Here is a 27,593-nt window from a genome sequence, read left to right as displayed (position 1 = left end):
CCCCCAAACTAATCCTGTCTTGGAAAATAATAGTAACTGTTTCGGTACTAACTGAGATGTTCTTTGAACACTTTACATCTCATGAAGGGGAAATGCAGATACCACTCTTGAAAACCGTGAAGGAAAATGTGTCTTGCAAGGCAGGATGGAGATACCTGAGCTCTGGTTTGGGAGGGTGATCTTTGGCGGGGTGAATCAGCCCATGTGGGGCTCCGTGCTGCCACGGCTAGCCTGTGTTAGGGATCTGGGCGAGCTCATTTAGACTTGTGCCCATTAAGTGGCACAAATGAAATTTTTGCTCATGTGTACTAAACGTATACAATTTCCTAGGTATGTATGTGGAAGAAAACACAGATGCCTATGTCTAAAGCCAGCTGGATAAGTGAAGTATATACTTATAATTCTAAATCATAACTTCTTACATCTCTTTAGACTAAAGGAAAGAAAGGGGGGACACAGCTTTGGATTTTAGACTTTCTTGTTGCTCAGAAGTACATCAAATTTTAAATGATCTGGTAGCATTTACTTATCATTGTCATTCTGCTTACCAAATCTGTGTATATTGCAGATTCTGTTGGTGTTTTGAATAAGCATCTTTTTAACATGGAAGCTTGTTTTCAGTGAGTAGGTGTTAAAGAATCAGGCATCCAGAGCTTCTGGAGGCTGTGCCCTCTTTTTGTAAGAGGGGCAGGGTGAGCTCACTGCGGGCTTAGTTCAAAATTATCCAGAAACAGAGAGAGAACTGTATTTTCTTGACACCGCTATACCAACAAATTTGTAATGAAGGAATCCTTGGAAAGGACTGAGTCTTTCCATATTGGTCTGTGTTCAGTCAGGTATCACAGCAACCCATAATTCTTGTACACTAGTTTGTCTTGAATCTGGGCATTGCTATACGTAAAGCATTTCTGCTGGAGATCTTCATGTTCATAATACTTTGAGCGACTAGAATAGCTGGAACCAAACTTGGCCGTACCTGCCATCACCAGTTGATGTAACACCACCTGTCCCTTTCGGAAGAGGCAGTCATCCCTTGAAGACTTTAAGAACAAAGTAAAGGGAAGGAAAATGTGAAGCTTTCCAGTAATCCTCCAGCCACCTCTCTCCTGCTGCCTTGAGCTAAGAAATCTCTTCTCTTTATCGCAATCAGATAGTGGCCTGTAGCACTTTGTCCCTCTGACTGGGGAATGTCTTGAGTCAATTTGCACTCAGGCAGGCTAGCAGAAGGGTGTATGTGCTGGCCAAGATAGCTTCCAGAACGAAATTCCTCCACCATGACTAATTCTGGGTGGTGAATTTCAAAATCAAACCCTTTATGATTTTTCAAGGTATACCCAAAGTTTCTACAGCAAGGAGAAGGGGATCAGTTATTGAATGTCTAAACACTTTTTAGTCTTTTTTAAATCTGTCTTTAAAGTAATGATAGCTCTTTCTTGTGCATTTAAAGGCATTTTATAATGTCTTTGAGTGAATAAGATAAATCCTCTATGAGAGACCACCCGGAAAGCAAATGTACTTCTATCAGGTGTTACTGTTTAAGTATTAACAGGTATGTGTTTTCACATATGCATTTTGATAAGCTTCATCCCTACAGTCATCTTATACACATTTAAATTCAGCCAGGTAAATACAAAGTAAAGAAGGAGTTCTGACTCTATAGGAGCTGTAAAAAGCCTATGGCTTTTGTATGGATCTTCACTTGTTCTCTCTGCCTGAGCAGTACCAGTATATGTCTCAACTGTGCTGATTTTGTGGGGAATCATATTTTGGTTTCTAATCCTTCTTTCTTTTGAAATTCGTTTAAAATTGACGCCTTTTTACCATTCTTTGCTAAGTGACAACTTTTCATGATGTATCTGTTCCCTGCAGGCATGTATTTTAAAATTAAATAGAACTGTCCACGATTTTTTGTATGATACTCCAAAAGCAAAACATTTCTATGAAACACTACTTGCCCTTTCCTAGATTTCTGACCAATATTTCTTGACACTTTGATTCCAGTTTAGGTTTCCCACCTCCAAGGTACATCTTAAGGGTACAGTTGTATGCATTTGATATTGATAATTTAGTTTAAAAACTGAATTGTTTGGAGAGACCGTTTGGAAGAATTGGTTAAAATGAGAAGATGGCCAAAAAAAGCACCTCAGTAATTTGCTGGAAGTGTCCGTAACTAGTCAGGAAAAAAACCACGTTGAGATTATATTTGTTATCTCAATCCTTTTGCAAATAAAGTACAGTTTCTGGGTATGAAGCACAGATAAAACATGAAAATAGGTATTGCAAAGCAATAATAAAAAAAAAAAGAGGGCAAAAGCAGTTATTAAACTGCAGTGACAGAGAATCTGAAGGGTCAAGCTGTGATTTGAGATGCTTGGAATGTGGTTGTTCCCTGAATTTCCCCATATCAAGAAAAGGCAATGACAAATTGGAAGAGATACCCTGAAAACCAGGTGATGGAGTGGGTGGGACTGTGTGGGTGGGTATTCTCCAGGATTTTGAAAGAACTCAATATATGAAGTAGGGCTTCAGGGAGCAAAACAGTAGAAATAACAGGATAATAGCTGGCAAGGAGCTAGTTAGGAAACTCTTCCAGCTCTCCAACTACAACTGATAAATCTCTGGCTGTGGACACTTGTCCTTTGCTGGACCCCATATGCCTGGTGAGGATGCTCCCACTTTCAGCGTCTTGTTGCTACCCTTGTTTTATTTTCCTAGTGCATTAGTTCACGTGAGCTCCCACATATGCTCTGGCTGCCAGACGAGCTCAAGTCATCTCTTCAAACAGCTTAAATGGACCCAGTTGGTATTACCCAGGGAAACTTATTAGGGAATATTTGGAAAGCTGTAGGACTGCTGTCTTCAGTTAGAAGGACCCTAGTGAGCAACCAGGAGGCAGCTAATGGCTTTAACCTGCATCACCAAAGATACCATCTATTTGCAACTTTAGTCGCAAGGGTGGGGGTTTTTTGTTTGCTTTGGGTTTTTTTCCCCAAAAATGAATATCACTGTTGTAGTTCATCCGTACACAGAAGGCTGGTGTAAGACCTGCTTACTGTGGAAGCACTGCTTTGAACCTCTTTTGAAACTAGCTTTTATATAAAAGTGGTGTGATTTTGGTGCTGGTTGTCAGTAATGGCACCAGTTTTGCTACCCGAAGACAGGCTTTATTGGGACTAGGGAGTGACGGCACTTCACTTAAAAAGACCACGTTAACAAAGCCTGTACGATCAGGGTGTTGCAAACTGCGTGGTTGCAGGGCTGTGGCAGGACCGTCACCTGTCTGCGAATGAAAGGTTCAATTTGGGAGTCTTCAGCAGAAGATGCCGTCATCCCCAGCAAAGAGGAGTTCTTCTGGGCTTTGCAATGCTGCACTTGTAACCAGAAAGCACTAAGCCAACAAGCTGAATCTAGTTGAATCCAGATCCATGACATAAATCCAGTTGTGTGACGATGCGTCATAAATGCTTTGGGCCTCTACAGCAGTTGTTTAGCTTAAACTGAAGAGGCTTAAGCTGTTGTTTCATTATAAAGATATTATCTCTTCCCATTGGGGTTACAAGAAGGGAAATTGCACAAATACTTTTTAATATTGCCATCCAGTATATCCACTTGTGGCTGTAAGTTAGTTATGTTTTCTTATTGAATGCTAAACAATCTCTTGTGTTTTCCTATCAGATTAATTACTTCCAGCTTGTTACCAATTTTTATTTTGTTTTAACTTCTGCGGAACCATGATCTGTTCTTCCTGTTTTGCAGTCAAATAGGTTAAAAACTCTTGCTTTGATTCTGAGAATTGTGATGTAGCTTGTAATGGCAAAAAGTTCAGGTCGCTTTGACCAAGTCTCCCCCAAAATAGCTCATAAAGAAGTAAAATATTCAAAATATGTAGCTGTTGTATTTGTTATTTACCAGTGTTTTATGACGGTAATTCTTCCTGACCCAAACTTTGACTTTCAAGGTTGCTTAGCAGAGTAACAAGGCAATAAAATAACCCTGATAAACTCTTTCTAGCTTTGTAAACTTATGTCTTAGCTCTCCATAGTGTGAAAAATAATCAATATATAGTTTTGATGTATACCATCAAGATGGGGGGCTGGGAAGAGGAGCTGTAAGTTTGGGCTAGAGATTTTGGAGTCATGTTGTCACATTTTTCTGCAACATTTGGTTAGCATCCATGCCCTTCACCTGCTGCTGGCGTCTCTTCTCCATTTTCTTTGTTTTTCAAAGCCCGCATGGCCAGTGGTTAGCTAATATTATTAGCCGGTAACTGGACAGTAGTTTTAATAACTAGCTAATGAGCTAATTACTAGCTGGGGGGGACTAGGAAAGCCAGGAGCCCCTTACAGAGAGAACTGTCTTCTTCCAAGCTTTGAACTGAAGGCATTTTTACCTCCAGCACGTGTGAGGGCTAAGCTCTTGGCAGCGGGGACGCAGCCCTGCGTAGCCTTTTCCTGCTGGATAAGGACGCAATAGTCAGGCATGAAGCAGGATTTCAGACCTATAGTTGTAATGACCTTTTAAGAATGTATAGTTACTGGAAGTGTCACTGGATGGTCCATAAATTTTTCTGGTGTACTGCGCTGAATTACTACTTTCCATTTGGCTGATTAAAATGACTGTTCCAGATTGTATTTTTGTTCCATTTGCTAAAATACGTACTTCGCAGTTTAGAAGTTGTACGTTACAGCCACATAATGTTAAGATCTTTGAGCGCTTTGTCAAACATGTAACGCTAAAACAAGGGATTAGTGGATAGCCAGCAAAAGGTCATTTTGGGAGCCAGCTTATGATGCAGGAAATATATATGTGTACCGGATGACTCTATATCCTTCCAGTATTGGGCTGGATCCTATTTTCTGCAAGACCAATGCCAATGCTTCTTTTGAGTTCAAATGGGAACAGAATCAGCACCTTTAATACATACTGTCCGAGAAGGGTTGTATGAAATAAATGTATATCCTTATGCTCTGTTTCCATGAGGATTTTGTTCAGGCATTTTTCATGAGGCAGCATCTTAATTTCTTTCTTGTGGTACCCCAGAGCAGCAAGAGATGTGGCCGCTCTATGTGTCTTGGGAGGGATCCCAAACATTGCCCTTCTGTGCTTTGTTTCTCCAAAATGCAGGCTGTGTAATTGAGCTATTAGAGAAAGACGGAGATTTAGATGTTAGGGGATCATATCCATCCCGTATTGCTGGTGGGTAGTTAATATTATCAGATGATTGTTTGGAGACAGATGGGAAATACCCTGAGGGTGTGAATTTGCTTTAGAGCGGATCGAAAGGTAAAGCCTGGTAAGACAACTGCTGCTAATTGGTGCCATCCTCGTGAGCCTGGTAGGACTGAGTGTGCACCGATGTCTGCAGTGCTCAGATCAGGGACGAAGCAAATTTAGAGCACAACGCGTGAAAGCTTTCACTGCCGCAGCCGTGCTGTACCTGATCAGGAATAAATAAAGTATTTCAGTGTCCAGAACTGTCAAATGAGCACAGAAGAGGCTTTTAAACATGGATTACAAAAGGTTAACTTTTTGGAAACCAGTTCTTTTGGAGGGGGAGAGGGTGAAACTATGCTAGTGAAGTTCCCAACCTCTCTGGTTACGACCCGCCAGGTCCGCAACCAGCACTGGAGTCTCATCATGGAGAGCGTGGTCCCGTCTGACAAAGGAAATTACACGTGCATAGTAGAAAACCAGTACGGATCCATCAATCACACGTACCATCTCGACGTTGTTGGTAAGTAAAACTCTGTCACATGTAAGATGATGGTTTTAATCAATGAGTTTCTCTATTAAAACATTTAGAACTAAGCCGATACATTTTGCATTAATTTTGAAGATGATTTCACAGTAGTCTAAAGATAAGATTTCACTACATAACCAATTGCTACATAACTTTATATGTTCATCTGTCTCACCCGTGTCTATAGGACTAACCTGCCCATGCCTTGGCAAAGGTGTAATATCCATGAATGCAAGTGAGGTCTTGTTGCTGTGATCCACCTACAAGCTTACCGTGACGAACAAATGATAAATACTGATGCAATTTTAGTCATTAGTGTTACAACTTAATTATTACTTGTACAATTGTACTAACACAAATTTTAATAACTGCAGTTATGAAAACTGTCAAGTGATCCTTTAGATTGCTGTTATTATAGCTGAAACAATTTTTTTTTTTAATGAAAAGCTAGATACTGACTTTGGTGAAGCTAGTGCAGATCTGAAGCTTCAGGAAAGGTACTTTGCATTCCCAGCAGTATAACAGAGATCCAACCGTAGCCCATTGCATGGGCTGTGAGGAGTCCCTGAAACACAAGTGACAGCAATTGTGAAGAAATGGTTTTAGTTGAGGACAAATTCTAAAACACTGTCTGAATTCTTAGTAGTAGCAAAGCTGTGATTCAGCAGGACTATTAAGCACATGCTTAGTAATATTAACTTAATAATACCAAAATCCTGCTGACTGTAATAAGACTTACACGTATTTATTTAAGTACTTAGCTAAATTAGGGCTTGAAATCTCAGGAACCAATTCCATTCACCCCTACTCTTGCTGATTAGCCTGGATGGGTGTGAGCAGTTTTATTGACTCTGAAGGCATTGCTGTCCAAAAGTAATCAGTTTGGCTGTTATAATATGACCTGCTGGTAATACCTTTGGGGATCTGAGATTCAGTTGCTTAAGTACATCTTGAATGGGCTTTGCTCTCTCCAGGCTTGTGGGATGATCTGAGCGTCACAAGCTCTGTGAAAAAAACTTTTGATCAATCAGTATTGAAAGCAAAAATGAATTTAATTATTGTAAGCTGTTTTTTGGCCGGTGACTGACAGCCCAACTCACCTTCTATGGAGAATCTTACTGTGAGTTTGGGTTTATATGACCAAAACAGTGGCAAAATTTTCATTTCCCTATTTCTTGATTGGTTTTTACATGAATAAAAATGCATCCCTCGCATCGTTTTGGATGTTCTTTAAAGGTAGGGTCTTATTTTGTCTGAGACCACTTGGAAACCCCTAAATGCAAAGCAAAACAAGTGCCAGCTTCTCAGGCAGCAAGAAATGAAAACATTCTCTGCGAAAATGCCAGTGAGAGCTAGCTTTCGTGGAGCAGAGGAGGAAGAAGATAATTTTGTGATGGGGATGCCGTCAGACTGAAGCCCTACCACCAGCCCCAATACGTTTAGGTCTTCAAAGCCAGTCTGTGAACCACCCAACTTGCCTATACTTGGTTTTAGGTAGTCAACCCTTAAAGCAGTGAAGATTTTTATAGCATTGGCAGTATTTTTTCATCCTCGGTAGAGTGAGCTGTGGGTACTATTGAGGTGAACCAAGGGACTGGCAAAGCCATTTTTGTTTGAACACTTGTGTAAGCAAAGTTTATGGAGGGTGCAGCAGCAACGGCTGCCAGAGATGATAGTAAATTGTCTTCTGCGTGCCTCGGTCCTCTGCTGAGCACCTTGCTGGAGGGCACGGGCTGCTCGCATGGGCTTGCCAGGGATGAGGCTTGACTTAAAGCCTGGCCCAGGAAGAATATAAGGGGATGATGAGTTGTGGGATTTTTGGAGGATTTTGGGTTTGGTGTTTTTTTTTTTCTCAATCCTTTCGGGAGTGTAGATTGACTTAACTTCGGTTTTGCTTAAAACTCTTTTTTAGTAGTCTACTTGGGAGGGAAAAGCTAGTTTTGCAATATTGGGTGTTTTCCTTGCTGAAACAAAACTGGTTCAAAATGCTCCTTCCCTTCTCTGTCCCCTGCTTCTTTTCCTCTTTACCGCCCCAGTCCCCATCTGGCATGTTTCATGTTGACCGTAAATTTCCTTACCCATTTTTTCTAGGAAATGTTTTCATGTATGATGCGGACACTTGAGCAAATATTTGTCAGAAGCCCTCTCACCTCCTCTCCCCCTTTGAGCCTTTTGAATGTCATACATTGAGGAATATTATGCAGAAGTTTATTTTTCCTGGCAGTAAATTATAGTGTCATGAATGAATGAATGGAATGGTAATAAGGATTATGTAATTTATTTAAATGTCTATTCCTTTCCTATAGAGAGGCAGAAAAGTAAATAATGAGGTTTTTCAAAAGTGACTAGTGATTTGATGTGCTGAGTACCCAGCTGATGGCACCCAAAGTTGCCCTGGTTTTCCCTGGGCAAATATTCAGCATTTTCTGATTCTCAGGCCCTGTGAGATAGGAATCCAGAAGTCCAAAGGTGACTTTTGCAAGTCATGACCTGCATTTTGGAGTTCTGTGGACTTAATCATTTCACTTCATTTTTGCATTGAATTTGATGAGTTAAAGGGTGTAATTGTTAGTTTACTTTGAAAACATATGCATGGGAATGCACACCCTAGGATACCTGTGTTGAATCTACTGTGAGTCTTTCAAGAGAGAGTGCATTGGGACTTCAACCTAAAAGGGGGATTGATGTTAGAGAGCTCAGCCATTTCTGTCTTGCTGAAAGCTTGTAATAATTGTGGAGGTTGGGCATAAAATTGCTGAAGCAGTAAATTAAGACTGGCCAGAAGGGGAAACTCTGACAGTTTTTCTAGTTAAGAGTTCTACAGAAGTTAGTTTTGTGCGGTTTTTTCTGTTTTTTGTATGAATTTTCAGTTCCCACAGGGTTGTGGAGAGTTATGGATGTTTGTTTAGAGGCAATTGCGTATGTAGACCGCATCTTACAAACTTCAGGTTGTAATTTTAGGTCAAGTTGTGTGTGGAAAACTGTCAGTTGAAAGCCTCTGAAATTGCTTTTCCTATATGGTTTAACTGGTTCCAGAGCTGATTAAGTGTAAGTAATAGCAAATGGTATTAAACATGGTAACGTATTACACTAACATGAGCATCTGACTATATGGTGTAATGTAGAGAACCCTCTGATTATGTCACAGATTTGGGAGGTATCCCAGCAAAAATCGTGCCAAATAATGACACAATGCTAGTTAGGAATATCCAGTATTACTTGATGCCAATAACTTTCCAAACCTTGAACTCTTTTGACAATTAGAAGCCTGGAGCCAGCAGGGCTGAGTAGTTTTCAGTCAGAATGTAGGTGTGAAGTATTCTCGTTTTTACCTTGTAATTACTTGCAAGAACCCTCTTAAAATAGTCAACTCAGCTCAGATGGTCTCATTCAAATTTACAAACCTGGCAAAACATTCACTGCTTTTTTTCTTCAGTATTTTCTACTCCCATTGTAAAAAATTCAGTGCAAGTCCTTGGCAGCCTCTCTGTATTGCACAGGATACTTGTGCACGTTGACAGTGTTAGCGGGGAATTGTCCAGTCCAGTTGGCCAGGATATTCTGTGTTGGACAAAGCTATTCTTTAAATGTTTGGGATACCCCAATCGACTGCCTTTTCCTCTCTCCTCCTGCTCCATTTCAAAACAAGGGCTTAAGCAGGCTGTATGCAGGGCTTTGCTTTGGGATACAAATCTGTTAGATTGCAGTAGTGGCAAATGGTGGCGATCCAGAACTCCGTTAGGGTCTTGTAAAAGGAAGATGAGTTGATTTTTGCCTTGTTATTGGAGTACTACCCAGAGGCATCAATTAATATCGGATACTTATTGTCCAAGGCAACATGCCAGCGCACAGTAATTGCTTACGACCGAAAAGCGGAGGGACCGGGCGAAGGAAATGTCACTGTCCATTTTCAAGATGAAAAACCGAGCTGCGGAGCGATGAAATTTCTTGCCCTGGGTCACACAGGAAGCTGGTGGCAGAGCCAAGAAGTAAAGCTGGTACTTGAATCCTAATCCAGTACCTTAATTAAAAGAATGTTCTTTCCCTTGTACAGTTTAGCCCATCAGCTGGTTTTTTTACATGCAGCTGAAGTGCCTTTCTGTTCTTTTGTATTTAACAGTAGGTAGAAACTTGCATTTTTCTAGTAAGCTTTCTGATAGACTAACTCCATTCTCATTAAACATATATAAAGTCATGCAGTCTTAAGGGAGAACGATTGCAAACGATGTGGTTTTCACTTACGAGTTGTATTGTAGTGAATCCGGGTTGTAGGAAGCAACGTGGGAATGCAGCCACTGAGACTTGTATATAATTAGATCACTCTTGGATTGCAATTACCGCTAGAGTACAATTTCAGCAGTGGCAGTTCTGTTTAAGCATGGAAGTAACTAATTGAATTTATATTTTAACGGCAAAGAAAAAGGTTAGTCTTTGAACACTGCTAGTGCAGGTAGCCATTTCTGTCCTATTTAATGTCATCATCCAGGGAAACAAAAGGTGGTTTGGTTTCAGATGAAGTTCGGCACATTACCTCATTTACTGGGTTTTATAAGCAGCTGCCGTAGCACGACACATCTTCCAAGAATGTGTAAGACCCTGCTGTTCGCTATAAAAGTGAACATAACTTGTCACAATTTTTTTTTTATAAAAAAGTCCTTTTGCAGCCAGCGTAGCTGTAGTTTGACCCGTTTCTAATTTACCTAATAGCCACGCCTTTGGTTCTTGTTACTGAGGAGGGAACTCCAGAGGTGGCAGAGTACTACCACGCAGGTGTCCCTTAACAGTAATTCGTATTTTCATATGAAAACAGTCTGAAAATAAATTTTCATCCAGGAAGCATTTTAAATGACTCTCAGCTTAAAGCTTGTGCCTCAGAAATCTCATGTATGAGTGGTTTTTCTGATGGGTGTGCAAAAAATCACTTTTATTCTGAACTCTTGGAGGTTTAGAGGGCTTTGGGGTGAATTTTATTCTTGCTTTTCACAGCACGTTATTTAAAAAAAAAAATCTACTTTTTTTGCTATTCATACTTAACTGTTTATATTTCCCTTAGTTAAGGCAGAAGAAAAAACTGCTTTTGTTTCTACTCAGTTTTATTTTTGGGTTTTTCTGCATTCTGAGAGTCTTTAGCTGCAAACATGGCATGGAGGCGTACATTGTTTTTTAAAGACGTTTCCATTTTGTCATTCCCGAATTCATAAAAACATATGCATTGTTATTTGCTTTTTGCTGAGGCTTGTTTTAGCAAAATAAAGTTCAGAATTAGTTTGACTTAACTATAGTACCTTCCTTAATTTCCAAAGAATTATTTTTAGGATTCAGGTTGCATATGAAAAAGGAACTGACACCAACTAAATACATGCCTTGGATGTCGCATCACTAATGTCTGGCAGGAGTTAACCGTAGGTGTTACAACCAAGCCTAAACTTGCACTGCTGGCAGATGTGCCTGTAGTTGTTGACTGGCTCTTTGCAAGGACAAGCTTTGGCTTGACGTCTTCACCCAAGTGCTTGCGGCATGGGACGTGATGAGACAGGGGCTGGAAGCATGAAGGAATCCACGCTGATGCTTGCCCTCAGGTATTTGGTTAGGCCGAGAGGGAAGAAGATTTTATTTAATGTACTGATAAGCCGGAGTGTGGACTTTACACCTGGCACTAGGCTTTTGGCAAGGCGTGTGCATCTGAAAAGAAATTACGCAAATTGTTTAGTGCTGGAGGCTGTGCGGTTCACTCCTGAAAACAAAGACCACAGTGTGATGGTTCAGCTAAGGGGAAAGGAAAGCTTACGGGTTTTTTTCCCCCTTTTTTCTTAATGAGGTAAAAATATTCCAATCGCCTAGTTTTATAGCGTTAAAGCTTCTGATTTCATTGGAGTAGTCTGGCTAAATTACATTTTATGGACAAATGCTAGTGTCATTACTTCATCTGCTGGGTGAACAGCGAATTTGTCATGTTTGGAATGCTTCCTGCAGAGTCTGCTGGGAGAGGACTGGTCTCCCTGTCCCACTTTCTGTCTTATTACAGCCCCAAGGCAGGTATTTCTTTTTCTTTTGATGAATGATGAACAGGATATTGTTCCAGCTCTGTTATTATCATTTTTAATCATGCCTTCTAATTCGTGCGCTATCCTACTTGTGGAAATGCAAGTAGGAATTTGCAGGAGTTGTCTGAAGATGCTAACAAGACTGTTGCCTTGTTAAATGTGCAGTTGGCACGTGTCGAAAGCCATGTCTGTGCCTAATCAGAGGGCCTTTTTGACCTGGTCCAGTCTTTTCTCAGCAATGTTGTTACTGAAAAAATTGGCAGTTTATTTGGCAGTAAATCGGTAAAGTTACGTCCTCTTAGGAAAAAAAAAATCAAACAGGGCAGGGGGGAAAGCTTGAATTCTCACAAATACGGAATTGTAAATGAGCTGTGATACAGACTGGACAAATGGACCATATTAAAGGCAAACACAAGGTTATTAATCATGACTGCCTTATTAATGAGGAGTTTGCGCCTGCATTCCTTCGTGTTGTCCCCAACGGTGGGTTGGAAACGCAGAGGTGGGACAACCCCATGGCTGCAATGGGATAGCTGCCCGTGGCGGGTGAGATGAATCCTAACTGAGACCACCACGCTGGTGGTTTTGGGGATTAAACTAGGATTAAAAGAGAACGTAGCAGAGGTGGAAGCGGATGGAGATGGCACTCAGTGGTAGGCTGGAGTGGTAGGCGTTGGGGGTTGCACATGACTCTATTTAGCTGAGGCTGGGGTTGATGGCACTGGGAAGATGCAAGAGTGAAAGGGTGTGGGGGGTCTTCCTAGAGGTTTATAATGCAGGAGAGAAAAAATCTTGAGGAATGGGTACCGGTGGCTGAGCTAGGTAAGGGGGTGAGAGATCTGGCAGTACCCAAAGTGTGGACAAATCAGTAAAATGGGGAATTCTGTGGCTATTAGAGAGACGGTTGCACTTACAACCTCTGTGTTGGTGTCCTCTCCTCTCACTGCTCTGCAAACCACCATGTGATGTGAAATCCAGAGGTGGCTGTATTCTACAGGTTTTCCGGATTTTAAGTCATTAGGTCGTCTTTGGGTTACTACTGTTCCCATGGTGCAGCTTCAATAGCAGTCGTTCCATTTAAACATAAAAATAAAGTGCAATCTAGTTATAATTTAAAAGCCACATTAAAAACCATAGTTTGTTAAGCACATTTGAATATTGACCTGCTCTGTAAATATCAAATATTAAAATTATTTTTCCAGGTTGCTCTTTAAAAGGTTGCATGAAAATGTTGAAATTTTTGACTGTTCATGAAAGAAAAACACTGATACTGTCAGAACTTGAGCTGAGTGAAGAACTCAACATGACAGTGTATTAGTTGGAATAAAGTTAGTCTTTACCATTTTTACAAGATGCTTGTCAAAGTCTAAAATTCTATATATTCTTTTAGAGATTTTTAATCACCGCCACAAATCAGGTGATCAAAATAGTTGCTTTGAAGTTGTAGTCTGCCTTTACAAGTGAATATGCATGTGTTGGTTAGTGTTTATATCTGCAGCATCATTTCTGCTATTAGAATAGATTATATACATTACTGAACAACGTAATTTCATTTCAGCAGTTGGTTTTAAACGTACGTTTCCATTGATACCTATGCTAATGAACTGTCCAGAGTGTTGGCGAAAACCTCCTACGTCTACGTTTGAATGAATAATTCAACAAATGACTTTTCCTCCTCCACTAAGTTTGCGTCCAAGCGTGTCCAGCCTAAGTGCTTGCTCTGAAAGCTCTTGCATCTTCTGTCTTGCAAACTTTACCTGGATTTACCTGAATTGCTTGAAATATAATGACAAATGCGTATAATCAGGGTCTTCCCAAGAGCAGTCGTCTTCGGCATCTGGTCCAACGTTCAGAACAGGTTATGGATTCTGCGTTGCAGAAATGAGTATGAGCCTGATGGAGGGACATCTCCCCTCCTGACGTGGGGACCACATGATGGCAAACTTCATCACCATGGGAGGCAAGCCCGAAGGCTGAGTGAGGTCCAACACAGACACGTCTTGAGGCTGAGCCAGGATGGTCCAGCACAGAGCATTGAAACTCTGGGAGCTGGAGCTTCTCTCCTGCCCTGAGCGCCCGTGCACAGGTACGGCTGCTCAGCCGTGTCTAGCCGGGGGTGCGGAATACCACGGTCCTTCCGATAATTTCACACCTGCGTTCCTCAATAGAGCAAGTGTGCTGTGTAAGAAAAGGGGGAGGAGTGTAGAAATATAAGACGGCTTTTAAAGGTTTACATAATCGTTTCCATTTTACTTTAAAGGCAGAGCTGTTTTCAGGAAAGGAAATTTGGAGGATGAAAAATACGCAGTCAGGTCACAATAACAACAGCAACAGTAATTCCCACTATGGGCTTTATGGCATCGCTGGGTGTACCGGTGAGTTAAACCCACTGCAGCTGGGAGAGGACATCATCCCTGTGGGAGAGATGCTTTTTGCCAGGTGTATGGTAAACCTTTGGCAGAGCCTACTGGAGAGCCCAGTCCAGTGATGCTGGACCCCAGCGTTGCCTCTGGTTATTATAAGGCAGCCGAGTGCTGGGAGCTGTGCACAGTACAAAGGATGATATCTCTGCGCGTAAAAATGCGGTCTCTGGAAACAGCCAGAACAATAAAAATGTTCCACTTGTCTGTGAGAAGTCACAAGATGTTTTTCATATACTCTTGTGGCCTCTTTCTTTTAGGGCACACTGAAAAGAATTTCAATGAAAATTTCAGCTTCTCATTGTTCCGTTTCCTGTGTTTTTTTCAAACCAAAATAAGGCCTCTCCCCTCTTTGTTCAGACATGTATGAAGCTTTTGCTTATGCGTGCACTGTGTGAGGAATACTGCAAGCGAGCTCCAAGATCGGCGTTGTACAACTCTTGCTACTATGACTTTTTCTGCTCCACGGGGCTGATGAAACCCACGCTGCGTCAGCCTGACAACAGGGCTTTGCTTTAAAGACAAGCTGGTCTTAAAACCCTGTTGATAATTTCACGTTTTAAAACAAGAGCGTTCATGTTGCCTGCCTTAGCCCTGGGCTTGCTGGATGTTCCCGTCTCTTTTAACGCTCTGATATACGTGTGATTTGAAAGGGTAGCTTTTAACTAGTTCTCATTGTGATTTTTTTTTTTTCCCCTACTGTTTTCAATGACATCAGTGGGCTTCATATCAAGCCAAGTAAGTCACTCTTGCTTGCTTTCTTTTCCCTGGCTTGCTGCCATATGAGAAAGGGGTGTGCAGATGAACTTACGCTGTAAAGGTGTTATGCAAAGATGAATTTTAGCGAAGATGCACAGAGGACAGCAAGCTGAAGCTGTGCTGTAGAGCTATCCAAAGAGACAGATGGGATAACATCAGTGGGAGCTTTGCCTGCTGGAAAAACCGTGCCATTACTTCAAATCGGAGGTGAAGGTGGTGAAGCCAAGGACAAAGAGTTTGAATACACCTGATTTAGTTTCTGTAGAGATTTTAAAAAGGCGTTGCCTTTTGCTCGGCTGGCCTTGGTAAGTAGGAGGGCTTGGGTGGCGCAAGGAAGCGGGGTGGGGTGGCAAAGGCTTTGCTGTGGGTAGGAGGCTGCCCGATTCTGGTGTCTGTGACATTTAGAACTGAAATTCTTTAGTAGACAGTATTAAAATGTTCAATTTTATGAGAAAGTATTTAGTGACAGCAGGGAATATATGGAGTCTGGTTCCCTGCTGTCTCACTTTACGCTGATTGCTGATACTGGTCCACGAACCAAAGCAGAGGTGATGAAGCGTGTGAGACAGCAGCAGAAAGAAATGCCTCAAGTTTATATGAAAGCCTTCTAAATTTGAGGACAGAGGGAGTTTGGAAAGTGGTTATGGAGGTTAGTCCCTCACTCCCATCTGCATGAGCAGATGCCTGTGCTGCTGCGAGCCTCGCCGGGCTCACCTGGGGGGGCCAGGAGCTCCAACTGCAGCGATACCCCTTTGGGCTCTTGGCCACTGAGATGACTTCTTCGAGGAGCGTTGGGCCAATAGGAAATGCTGTACATGGAGACTCCTGCTGTACAGGAACATTGAAAGTACGAACGTTTGGCTAATGCCTACTGATAAAAGATGCCAAAATTTGTAAGGCATGATTTCATCATCAGTGGTAATGCTGGTCTGATCCATAAGCTATTCTGCGAGTCTGCCTGAAAGGCTCCTGTTCTTTATCAAGCGTTCTTGCTAGGGATGGTCTTTATCTCTCAGCGTTTAATGACAGCGATCTGTTATTCCTTCTAGCCTTAAAACATTTTCTGATTTTGCAGAGTTTGGGAAGAGAGCGTTGTCCCTAACTTGCTGTGGATGCTACCTTGGCATGTATAAATTACCTAGGAAGCGATGATTTGAGGGGTGTGTATGTATGTACGTATAAATGGAACATGACAGTTCAGCAGCGCTTCTGAATTTACTATAAACAACATACAATGCTTCACATTATGCAGAAAGGAAACCGAACTGACGTGCAGCTGGTAGAAGCTGCTCAGCTCCTGGCTCACGTATATATAGTCTATGACATTAATTAGTAGAGGCGTTTTGCGTACACCTGCTCAGTTGTTTCTGATCTTTGGAAAGAGCAACCAGCACTCAACCTTACTCTTCCATGCCATGGAGCAAATATTGGAGTTAGCAGTGTTTTCTTTCCAGCGTTTCACAGAGCACAGGCCCCCATAAGCAATTGCTTATTGCTGGAGAAAGGAAGCGAAGGTTTGGCTTGGCCAGTGTGTAGAAAGCTACCTTGAAGGAGGAAATTCCTGTGGTGACTCTTGACATCTGCTTGGTTAGACCCCTCCTACACCCCTCCACCGAGGGGTATGGAGAGCAAGTGTAGTTTCAAGTAGAGTCCTTTGTATGAATTTGGATAATGCTGGATCTATAGAGAAGTCTGCGTTGCAGCTCCTCGTGCCTTGGCTGCTCCTGGAACCCTCCTCAAAAGAGCTCTAATTTAGAGAGCAATAATTAATCCAGCCTCGGAGTGCTCATGAACTGAGACCAGATTTGCAGCTCGTGTAGGTGGGATCTTTCATGAAGGACAGTGATCCTTGTGTTTCTCCTTCCAGACTGCTTCCTTTGCTGTCAGCTAGAGCAGGATAGAAACTTGAAAGGTCTTCACTCACTGAAGGGTGAGAGATTGATAAGGATTGAATCTTTCTTCTAAGAGTTAATATTTAGCCCAAATAGGTAGTGATCAGAGACTGACAGCCTGTGGTTGGCCCAGTAGCCTTAGGAAATCCCTTCACCCGGTGGTAGGTATCCACACCACCAAGAAGCATCATCAGAGCCAGCAATGATAGTATGTACGTGTACAGTCTCAACAGGGATGCCAAAAATTGAGCGTAGAGACAGAGTGGCTTGCACAGGTAGAGAGAGGTGTTTCCTCAAACCGTGAGTGAAATGGCCATTAGTGCCACTTCTGAGGAGAAACGATATTTCAGCTTTGAGGTGGCAGGGGGTGCCCTGGGCCATGTGGGAAGCTGGAGCTATACCTGAGAGGTTTCACCTTCCTGTCAACTCCAGGCAGTGGTTAAGTCAGCTGAGAAGTTACCATATAACTGCATTTTCTGTTGGAGCAGTTTTGGTAATCCCGTGGATATAGTTTGGAAGAGGGCATGAGGAGGGGGCTCTGGGTGTCCCAGAGGTGGGTGACACCACTGACTTCCCACTCCACGAGGCTCGTCCGTGGGTCAGTTGGTGGTGTGAGGGATGTGTTGGGCACATGTACATCTGTCTGTAAAGTACCTGCCAAGGAAATCCCCAGACGTGACGTGTTGTTGGGTAGGAGAGGACACACACACGTAGTTAATCTGGGGACAAAGCCATGTATCAACACGTTCTTCCATCAGCAGTGCTGCTCCCTGAGCTCGGTGGCCTTCAGGGACCCCCTGTGTTAGGTACGTGGCTCAGTGGAAATGGTGGGAGAGTGCTGCCTACTGAAACACGGGGGAGAGATATTTCGGTCCAAGTGTATGATGAAAAGCTGTGATTGATTTTTAAGGCTGAAGAGTCAGTCTTGCAAGTTTGGGATGCTAAGCCAAAGACAAGGCAAGAGCCTGTGATTACAGTCTGGGCTAAAACACTGTAGGATGCTTTTGAGACCCATAATTTACAGGCTAATTAGCATTTGCCAAAGCGACAGATGTTGCACGATCGGAAGGAAGGTGGTTGGGAATGGGCAGTGTTGTCACCGAACAGGGTCCAGCCTGCTGCTGAGGACGTCCCACGCTCAGAGTCAGGCAAAATAAGCAACTAGAGCTGAACGTGATGGGCTGACCAGGGCAAGTGAAGAGGGCACAGCAGGTCTGTGTTTCGTGTTCAGCAGAGAGACAGCTGGAACTGCTTCATTCTTTATTCAGTGATGACCAAATACACAGAACCTCTATCAGGGGCTATCGATCCAGAACGGTTGCCGATCCTGCACTGAGAGGAATCTCTTGAGGGACCCCTGTGTAGCTTTACAGTGGCAGCCATCAAGACGACTCCTTAGGAGTCAGTAATTTTTCAAAACTGGTATTAAAGATGCTGATAAATGTGTCTAATGAAAAATTGTGGAAAAGAATTAGGTAACTTTTATACCTCCTCCCCACCCCTTTATCGATCATCTCTCCGTTGTCCCCAGAACTCACATTTGGTCTTGCATTTGCTATTCAGCTTTTATTTTCCGAGGCTGCACTTGAATCACACATTTGCAAGGAGAGGAAAAAAGCACATTCAAAAGGAGAAAATAAGAGTAGTTTTCATTTTTGGTGAAATGAATCAAATGCCTTATGCAAAGCCCATTGAATTCCATGTGAGTTTTTCCCCTGACTTCAATGGGCTTTGGTTCTGGCTTTTAGCTCCCATGAAAGGTCCTGAACTGTCTGTGCTAGGGTGACGAGGAGGCGTGGATAGACAATTACCAGAGCTCTTCTCAGCCCCTGGCACAGCCAGGTTGCTAAGGAGACTTGGCCTTGGGATGGGCCCCGGAGCTCACCCCTTCCGGCGTTATTGTCTCCTCTCCCTGCCAAGGCACTCCAGCAGTGGCAGAGCCACTCTTTCAGTCACAATGCGCTCTACTTTGGCCTCTGGCAACAGCAAATCCTGCCCTACATCTTCCCTCCGCCAGCATGCTCGGCGAGCAGCCTCTCTTCCCGCAGTTTTTCCATCCCCGCACCCCTCGCGGTAGGACCGGAGTGGTGGGATCGCATCTTCTGGGCTCTGTTGGCTGTGAGACTTGGTTTTTGGCCCCTATCACCCACCTCCGTACCCCAGCATCTTCAACTCATACATTTGCATCATGACTTTCCTGTCTCTCTCCTTTCTGATTTCCCTCTGTGTTGGCTGCAGCTAGTCAGCAAAAAAAAATTGGAGGAGATAAAGCCAAGGGTGGGAGAGAGATGAGGCCCTTTTGTAGGAACCACCTGTCCAGGCACTTAAACTTCTTAAAGAGCCAATTCTCAGGACTCCTTGTGAAGTGTGCAGGCTCCAGTAGTCACTTCCAGGATAGTTCTTCCCCTCCATCACTTCTTCCTCCATCATCTTGATATTAGGAAAAATGTCTTTCCAGAGAGAGTGGTGAAGCATTGGAACAGGCTGCCCAGGGAGGTGGTGGAGTCACCATCGCTGGAGGTGTTCAAGGAACGTGTGGAGGTGGCACTGCAGGACATGGTTTAGTGGGCATGGTGGGGTTGGGTTGATGGTTGGACTTGATGGTCTTACAGGTCTTTTCCAACCTTAGTGATTCTGTGATCTGCGGCAGGATGGGCTCCCACCCATCTCCAGGTGTCCTGCGGGGCTGGGAGCTTCCTGGGCCAGGTTTTTTTTTTTTTTTCCATTGTACCAGTTTTTTGGAAACTTGGAATTTTCCACCTTTCTGGATTCTTTGCAGTTTTCTCTCTTGGAGGAATGTATTCTGAAGTTTTAACATTAACAGGCTAAATGACAGTTTCTTCTAAGCCATTGGGCAGGTCCCTTTATCAGTCGTCTTTTCAGGTAGCTAGTCTTGTTTGTCTATAGATAAGCAAGCAGAATTGCTCAAGCAATTCTGAGCAGAAATGCTCAAGCCCTGGCTACTTTTATGGTGGTGTAAAATTTAGATGCTTGTAGCCTTGAATATGATGTTCCTCACGTGAGCAATCATTTTCGCTCTGCCTTTTGTAGATAATTGACTCCTCAAATGGGGATGATGTTGGTTTTGTATCTAAACTGCAAGTTGGAGAAAGCAAGCTGGTATCTGTCTCTTAAGGTGGGATCCAGTGTTAAGCATGCTTTCTCTTTAAAAAGTGTTATGAAGATAGATTTCGGGAAGAACTAGAATAGAAATGAAATGTAACGTATGGAGGCTTATACGTAATTATCAGTTTGGCTTGATTACTTTCAGATCAATAGACAGAAAATATTTTTCAGTTTAAACATTTTTTGAAACATCCATTACATTCGCTTCTAAACAATTATTACATTTCAGTTGAACCAGGAAGGTCTCTTTAAGAAAGCAGGGCATATCTATGAAAAACCTTGTAGATCTGTATGTAGTTCACTAAGTAATATTTATGGTAATAAAATTAGTATCGACTGCTTTCTGTGGTCCTTATGATGTAGTGTTTAGTATGCTTGAAGACAGCTAATCTATGGAGTGATTTTCTGTATTATAGCATATGCTGTTGACTTGTTTTTGAAACATGCTGTGTTAGCAATGAGAGTGAAACACTAAAATTTCAGTGGTCAAATAGTAAAGATTGATTTCTTGAGGTTCTGATTCAATTCAATATTAATGAGCAAGGGGAATATTGAAATCAGTAGGGTTACAGAGCTATGAGATTGGTTGCCAACTTGTTTTGTATGAAAATACTATTTGTCAGAGTTAAATAACTAGAGATGTAGATGGTCGTTGTAGTTTAGTGATGATCCTGATTATAATTATTAGGTTATGTAAGGCTAATGATAAAATTAGTTTCACCAGCTTTTAAGATTTATTTTTTAAAGGCAACTTTGAGTCTTTGGCTAGTCTTTAGTGAAAAAGAACACACCGTTTCCATCTAATACAAGTGTAGCCAGTTGTTTGAGTGTTGATATCTGCTTACAAACGTAAGGCTTGTATTTTAAACGCGAAATAGTGGTGCGAGATTTATGAATATGGTTTTGACAGTACCTATGCTTAAGCAGAGTCCTTGGTGTGTGCGGTCTGCAGAGAAATAGGAAAGGCAGGACAGCATCCTGAAATGGCTATTTCCAAGAAATGATACTGGACACAGTTATACTTGGTCTTTTGTAATTAGTGGAAGTTTCTCCATATGTAGTTATTTTCCCCAATACTGAGTGTATTTCTTGCAGTCCTTGGGCTCCAGGATTGTCATGAAACCCCGCTGAATTTGCATGATGATGGTTATGTACTTCTGTGTCGTTTGCCTGTGTGGGCACAGGAATACTCCCTTCCCCTGAAGTGGGGGAGGTGACAAACACTAACCATTGCTCCATACGGTGGAGGGCAACTAAAGTTTGTTTTTAACACATTTACCCTTAGAGAAGAGATTTTACAAATGTCTTAGCTATACAGACACACGCACTTTATTTAATTTTTTTTTTTAAAGGAATTTGGGACCGAGAACGTAAGAACTTTGCTTTTATTTCTTTGCTTTGCCTCCTCTTTTTTGGTAGAGGAAACATTTGACAGTCGTCAATAAAAGATTAAATCATTGATGGCTATCGGGATAAACTAAACACATTTCGTGTGTTGATGCTGGCATAGTAGGAACTTTTCCAAGATGTTTCAGGCCTCGTTCTCTGGTTTGTTTAAGGGCAGAGAATAAGGTCACAAAGGAAATCAAACCCTGATGTGGAGAAATGAAACATGAGGCCTACTGACTTCTAAAAAACATTTTAAATAACATTCTCTAAGGTTTCATTTTATACTGAAGGCAGCTGTAATAAGTTTTGGAAGATGGTGTAAGGTTTCTATTAAAGAGAGATTTTTGCTTGCTGTTTTTGTACCCAAATGAAGGAGCGAGGGAGATGGAATTAGAGTTTATTTAGTATAAGGTGAGAAACTAAAAGTTCTCTCCAGAACTGTAAAATGGTAATTTATATGTTCTACTGTAATTTACAAATTAAAAAATATTAAACTGTTCCTAGATCTTTGAAAATGACACACATAGCCATGGAATAATTTAATAACTGCAACACAAATGCACTTTTGCCACAAGTAAAATAAGACTGCTGCTTTGTAGTATGCTGCCAGCGTAGCCTCAGTGAATAAATTCCCAGTAGATGTTTGCCGCGTGCCAAATATATTGGACTGTATAAAAGATCCCATTGTTCCACGGGCATCATTATTTGCTATTACACTCGCAATGTTTGCTTGTGAAACAGTTTATTGGAAGCTAGTATGTTTAAGAAGGAACGCTTGATTTGAAATTCAGTTGATTTGGCTCGTAATGTCAAAGCTTTTACGGTGTACAGCCTCTAAAAATAAATATTTAGGTCTGCTGTTTTTTACTTATCTTCGAAAGAATTCCTGGAGCAGGGGGGAATGGACAGCTCAGGTTGGGGATGGGCAGTGGGCTTTTTACTTCTAATTCCTATGTTGGAAGTATGTGTAGGTCAGCATTAACTTTGCGTTCTTCCGAAAAGAAACGGGCAGAGTTAAGTTTGCACGCAGAAGGCGGCGAGCTCCCAGCTCGGCTGCTGAAACCGCAGCTCTCTGAAGGTTTCCTGGGGAGGGTGGTAGTGTCCGTCGCGCTCACTGGGTAATACAGAGATTTGGTCACCGGGGTGGTCATTTTGAGGACTTTCTCTTGTGCGATGTTTGAATGAAAAGTTTTTATGCTTCGCTCGTTTGCGTTTTCCAGCCAAAAAGGGCTGTGGGTGGCCTTGGAGGCTGGGGAGCTGGGCTCGTGCCCTGCCCACCACCCAGATTTTAGCAGCTTTTAGATCAGGCTTAGTGAGGGTGGTGGAAAGCTGTCTCGCTGTCCCATCGATGCTTTGCCCAAAGGCTATGTGTCTCGCATCCGCAAACTTGGGCTGGGAACGCTGGCTGCAGCGGCTCTCTGGGTACCCAGATGATAGAGGGTGCACTCGCTGTGTTCAGGGATGTACGCTTGGCCAAGAACATTTGATAAATACTTAAGCAAATCCATAGATTAAAAACTCTATTGGCTCACATTAAATACACTGCAGTTTTCCAGAGAACTCTGTATTTCCCTGTGTCCTGCTCAGAATGAGAAAGAGCGGGTATTTCTGCTGCGGGGTGTGGGTAAAGTAGAGAGCATCTATCGTGGTAGGACTGGTCAGAGCGTTTTGAAAAGCCGAGCTGCCTGGTATGCGCATCCTGCGTGAGGAGTTTCGGTGCTGAGGACTCTGCTGCTCGTTTTGAGAAATTCCCTTTGGTTTATTTTAATATATCAATCAGTTTTTTAAAATTAATCGATAATCTTTCTTCCTGATTTGTGGAGGTTTAGTCCAATTAGAATGTTTCAAAACTCAGAGGCACTTATTAGAATAGCTCAAAAAAAAAAAAGATATTTTACTCAATTCTCGCCAAGTTGAACTATGAAAAACACTTAAAGTTTTTAAGCAAGGTTTCTCCCCTGCCCCCAATAGCTATTCTTTATATTACAAGTGTAGTGCTCAAGTCATCTCCTTTGAACTGTAGTTTTTGTTACACGTTTTGGCTGCAGTGTTATTTCGGAGGAGTCAGCCAACAGACTTACAGGGCTTTTTGGCTCGAGTTCACTTACAGTTTTCTTGGCAGCTCTGCTTATTTATGCATCTTTATTTCTCTCTCTCTCTCTCTTGCTCCTTCTCGCTCCCCCTCCCCACCCGAACAGAGCGATCACCGCACAGGCCCATCCTCCAAGCTGGCCTTCCAGCGAATGCCTCTGCAGTCGTCGGAGGTGACGTCGAGTTTGTCTGCAAAGTCTACAGTGATGCTCAACCTCATATTCAGTGGATAAAACATGTAGAGAAGAATGGTAGTAAATACGGACCAGATGGACTGCCGTATCTTCAGGTTTTAAAGGTGAGGCTTTACAGATGCCGGCGATGGTGACGACTTCTTTAATGCATTGGGTTTATTTGATGTGAATCCAAGAATTTTGAGATCTGAACTTCTTTTCAAAATGGAAGTGCTTATGTTACAAATGAAATAATGAGTTAGATAAACACTTGATAGTCTAAACGCTAATTGTGCAGCTTATAGACACTACCGCTCTTTTTTTACTTCTGTGAAGTCCTTTTATCTCTGAACGTTTCAGGCATGACTTATTCAGAAAAAAATGAAAACCCTCTTAAAGAAAATCATTGACATTTACATTTCAGTAGAGCGCTTCCAAAACATAGCCGGGAGAATCTACTCCATTTCTTTCACGTTCCTTCAGCCTCTTTATTTCAAAGTAACGTGGCACCTGCTGCCAAAAGCTTGTTGGCAGGACTGGGTTTTCTGGATGCTGAGCCTGCAGAGATGTCCATTTTTCGCCGGCGTGCCGTGGCGTATCGGTGGTGTCATTCCTGCTGGCAGGCGTTTTGAGCAAGCCTGACCAAGGAAACTCCAAAATGTTCCGAGCTGGTTGGCATGGCCAAAACTCAGCGCATTGGCGGGCGGGACAGCCAGCTCTAAACCATCTTGTTCCACGCCGCCGATGTACCAGCCCAGGTGCTTCTTTTCCCCCACGCTGCTGTTTTCTAACTCCTCGTGTGATGCTTCAGATTTAAAAAAAAAAACAGCCAACAACAAAAAACCCAAACAAACCCCAAACCCTCAATGTTTTGACGCTAATACCTGTATGAAGTGGAAGGCATATTCTTATGACGTGTTGGTGGTGGGACCGTAGACAGATTGGTGTCCGTTTTGGGCAGCAGTGACATTGTTCTCCTGTGTTATTGGTCTATTCTAGCATTCGGGGATAAATAGTTCCAATGCTGAAGTGCTGACACTGTACAATGTGACAGAGGCGGACGCTGGAGAATATATTTGTAAGGTCTCCAATTATATAGGGGAGGCCAACCAGTCTGCCTGGCTCTCTGTTCTGCCAAGTATTCAAGGTAACAATGTTTTTTAAAGCAAGCTGGATGTAGAAGCTGGAAAAAATGGTGCTTTGGGAGACTGCAGGCAGCTTGTAGGATAACTCTTTGGCCTTGTGGTATATGTGTAATCCTCCTTCGGTGATGCAACTGGTATTACACCAGCAGCCATGGAAAAATTCCCACAATATTCTGTGTGTACCATAAGCACTGGTTTCTGACGCTGCTCTTTATTCTCTCTTGTGTTTGGTGTCTTTGTGTCTGTGTGTTTGCGTCCAGTTTTGTTGTTAATTCTGCATACTTTGCAGTTCACATATAGGATATGTGTTGAATAATGTAATTACGACCTAATTAGCGTACATCTTTATATACACGTATGTGTGTATATATATATGAAATGTTCACATAAGTAACCACTGAAGCATAAGTCGGGTCAGTTTAGTCACTTATAACTTCCCACGTCACCTGTGATTGTGCAGGGTGGGAGGGTTTTCCAGTTGTTACTCACCCGTTATTAACTGGGTAATAATCCATCAGTAACAATGGAGACTGGCAACAGTGCCACTGCAAGTCACAACTAAATTTACTTTAAAATGGTCTGGTAAAAATGTGTTTATTCCCTCATCATGCATTTCAAAGTAACATTTTTGAATGGAACAGAGACAAAAAGCAGCAAACAATAATTTCTCTAAACCTCCATCACCGAGACCTTGGCAGTGATGCCCTGCTGCGCCCACCTTGGGACAGCTGGAAAGTTCCAGGTCTAAGACTTACTCTATTTGTACAAGTCTGGATAATCACCGATACACTGGTTTGGTGCATAATGACTTGTCAAGCCAGAGACTTAGCAAGTCTGGAAGGAGACCAGAAAAAAACAAACTTCCAGAATTTTTTTTTTTCCAGTCTCTTAAGATTTAGAAAAATACATTTTATTTCCATCTCCTGGTTCTGGAACCTTTGGGGTCCAGTTTTTCTCCACATCTGTGAGAGCCACAACTGATCTTTTTTGACCAAGAGCTGAGATACCTTCCACTGTGCTTCTAAGCAAACCACCACTTACCAGACTTCAGACTAAATTATTTGGCAACACTGCACAACGTACAGTATTTAAGTGGAGTGCAGTGGATGATGCAAGGACCATACACGGCTTAAGACAGCTACTAAGTTGTGTCTTTTGGAGCAGAATTTGCCTTTTTTTTTTTTTTATTCCTTTCAGAGTATATTTTGCTAGTACATTCTTTCCTCTGAAACAGGTAACTACTTGTGAAGGAAGCCACATTCTGTCCTACTTTGCTTTCTCTTTGTTTTTCTTTCAACTTTCTTGTATTATAAAAGAAGAAAAAAAAAAATACGCTTTGTGGGTTAATTTTTCCATGTCATTTGATTGCATGCATGTTTAGGTGGTGAGTTTAGGTCTGGTGAAGGGTGTTGATTACTTTCTGAGGTGAGCTGGGACCTGTTGGTAAACGCCTTTTGGATGAGGGATTGTGGATGGGGAAGGAGCTTTGCATCTCTACACCTCTGCCTTTACAAAGTGCAAAGCCCTGTGGCTCCATCTCCCTATCCACAAGAATTCTCTCGATGTCTAGCTTTTTCTCTTGCTTCCCTCTTTTCTTTTTTTTTAGGCTGCCGGTGTTAACACCACGGACAAAGAAATTGAGGTTCTCTATATACGGAATGTAACTTTTGAGGATGCTGGGGAGTATACATGCTTGGCGGGTAATTCTATTGGGATATCCTTTCACACTGCATGGTTGACAGTTCTGCCAGGTATACACTGCTCTCTTTCCATGGTTTTTCCTCTTTTCTCCCCCCCCCCCCTTGTTGATTGCTGCAAAATTAGCACGGCTTCTGTCTCAGGAAAGGACTTTTACAATGATTTATTTAAACACAGTTGTCTCAAGCCAATGAATTGTCTTGTCACGTATTTGCTGCTCCAAAAAACTAAAAACAACAACAAAAAAAGGTGTGGGGGGAATGGCTATTGCACTCAATTGAAATGTTTTTACATCTGTTAAATGTTCATCAGAAATGCTAAGGAACTGCATTTCCTAAGCGCTTCAGTGAGATAACTGAAAATCAGCACGTTAATCATTGTAAACTTTTTCAAGAGGAGGAAATTCAAAGTTTCTTATGAAGCTTTGGGACTAATTTGGCCACAGTCGTGTACTGTTTCATTAAAATACCTGAGCTATTCAGTGTGCTTAAATTCACTTTTACCTATCATCCAATTCTCTTTTGGAAATTCTAATTTTAATGCCAGTGGATCGTGTACAGAAGCAGTGCCTTCCATATCTTGGGAATCGGCTCCGTGCATCTTTAAACATTGCATGCTCTAAGAAAACAAGTAGTCATTTGCTTTTACTGCAAAGCATGTCTTGCTGTTCTGGGGTTGATGATGTTTCTGTCCTTAAAAGAAACAAACATCAATGAGCTTTATTGCCTGAAAATTGTTATCAGCTGTTAGAAGATGTAACCGTAGTTGGTTTTGACACTAGTCAAATTTTCTCATTTATAACTGTTGGCAGCTGCCTTAGGAGTTCCTTTGAAAAAACATGAACCACCTGAGGTTTGCTGGGTCATCTTGTGCTTACCATTTATTAATAGTTAATCCTAAGTAAAAGGTACAAAACCTGCATGTTGCATATTGCTGAGGTTCATATTACGGGAGTGAAATGTTCCCTCTTTCTGCAGATAATTTCCTACCCTTTATTAAAATACATCGAACAAGGCAACTTTAATACATCTCGCTCTTACGTGAACACCGAGCCTGCGTGGTCTGTCACCAAGCAGGCAAAGCAGTACTTGTGTAGAGCTTGCTTCTGCTCGCAGT

The 27,593-nt window shown here is 42.2% G+C and overlaps 1 protein-coding gene across 1 annotated transcript in view; it reads left to right on the top strand.

Annotated features, from left to right (window-relative positions):
• FGFR2 (fibroblast growth factor receptor 2) overlaps nucleotides 1–27,593 on the top strand; it is an 82,728-nt gene that overhangs the window by 27,731 nt on the left and 27,404 nt on the right. The window contains 3 exon segments of the mRNA XM_059821494.1: nucleotides 5,611–5,734; nucleotides 23,569–23,759; nucleotides 24,634–24,781. Of these exon segments, the coding sequence (XP_059677477.1) occupies nucleotides 5,611–5,734; nucleotides 23,569–23,759; nucleotides 24,634–24,781 (463 nt within the window).

The sequence above is a fragment of the Gavia stellata genome, chromosome 9, assembly GCF_030936135.1.
Source record: "Gavia stellata isolate bGavSte3 chromosome 9, bGavSte3.hap2, whole genome shotgun sequence".
In the NCBI taxonomy this organism is placed as follows: Eukaryota; Metazoa; Chordata; class Aves; order Gaviiformes; family Gaviidae; genus Gavia; species Gavia stellata.
This window is presented reverse-complemented; position numbering and strand designations above follow the sequence as displayed.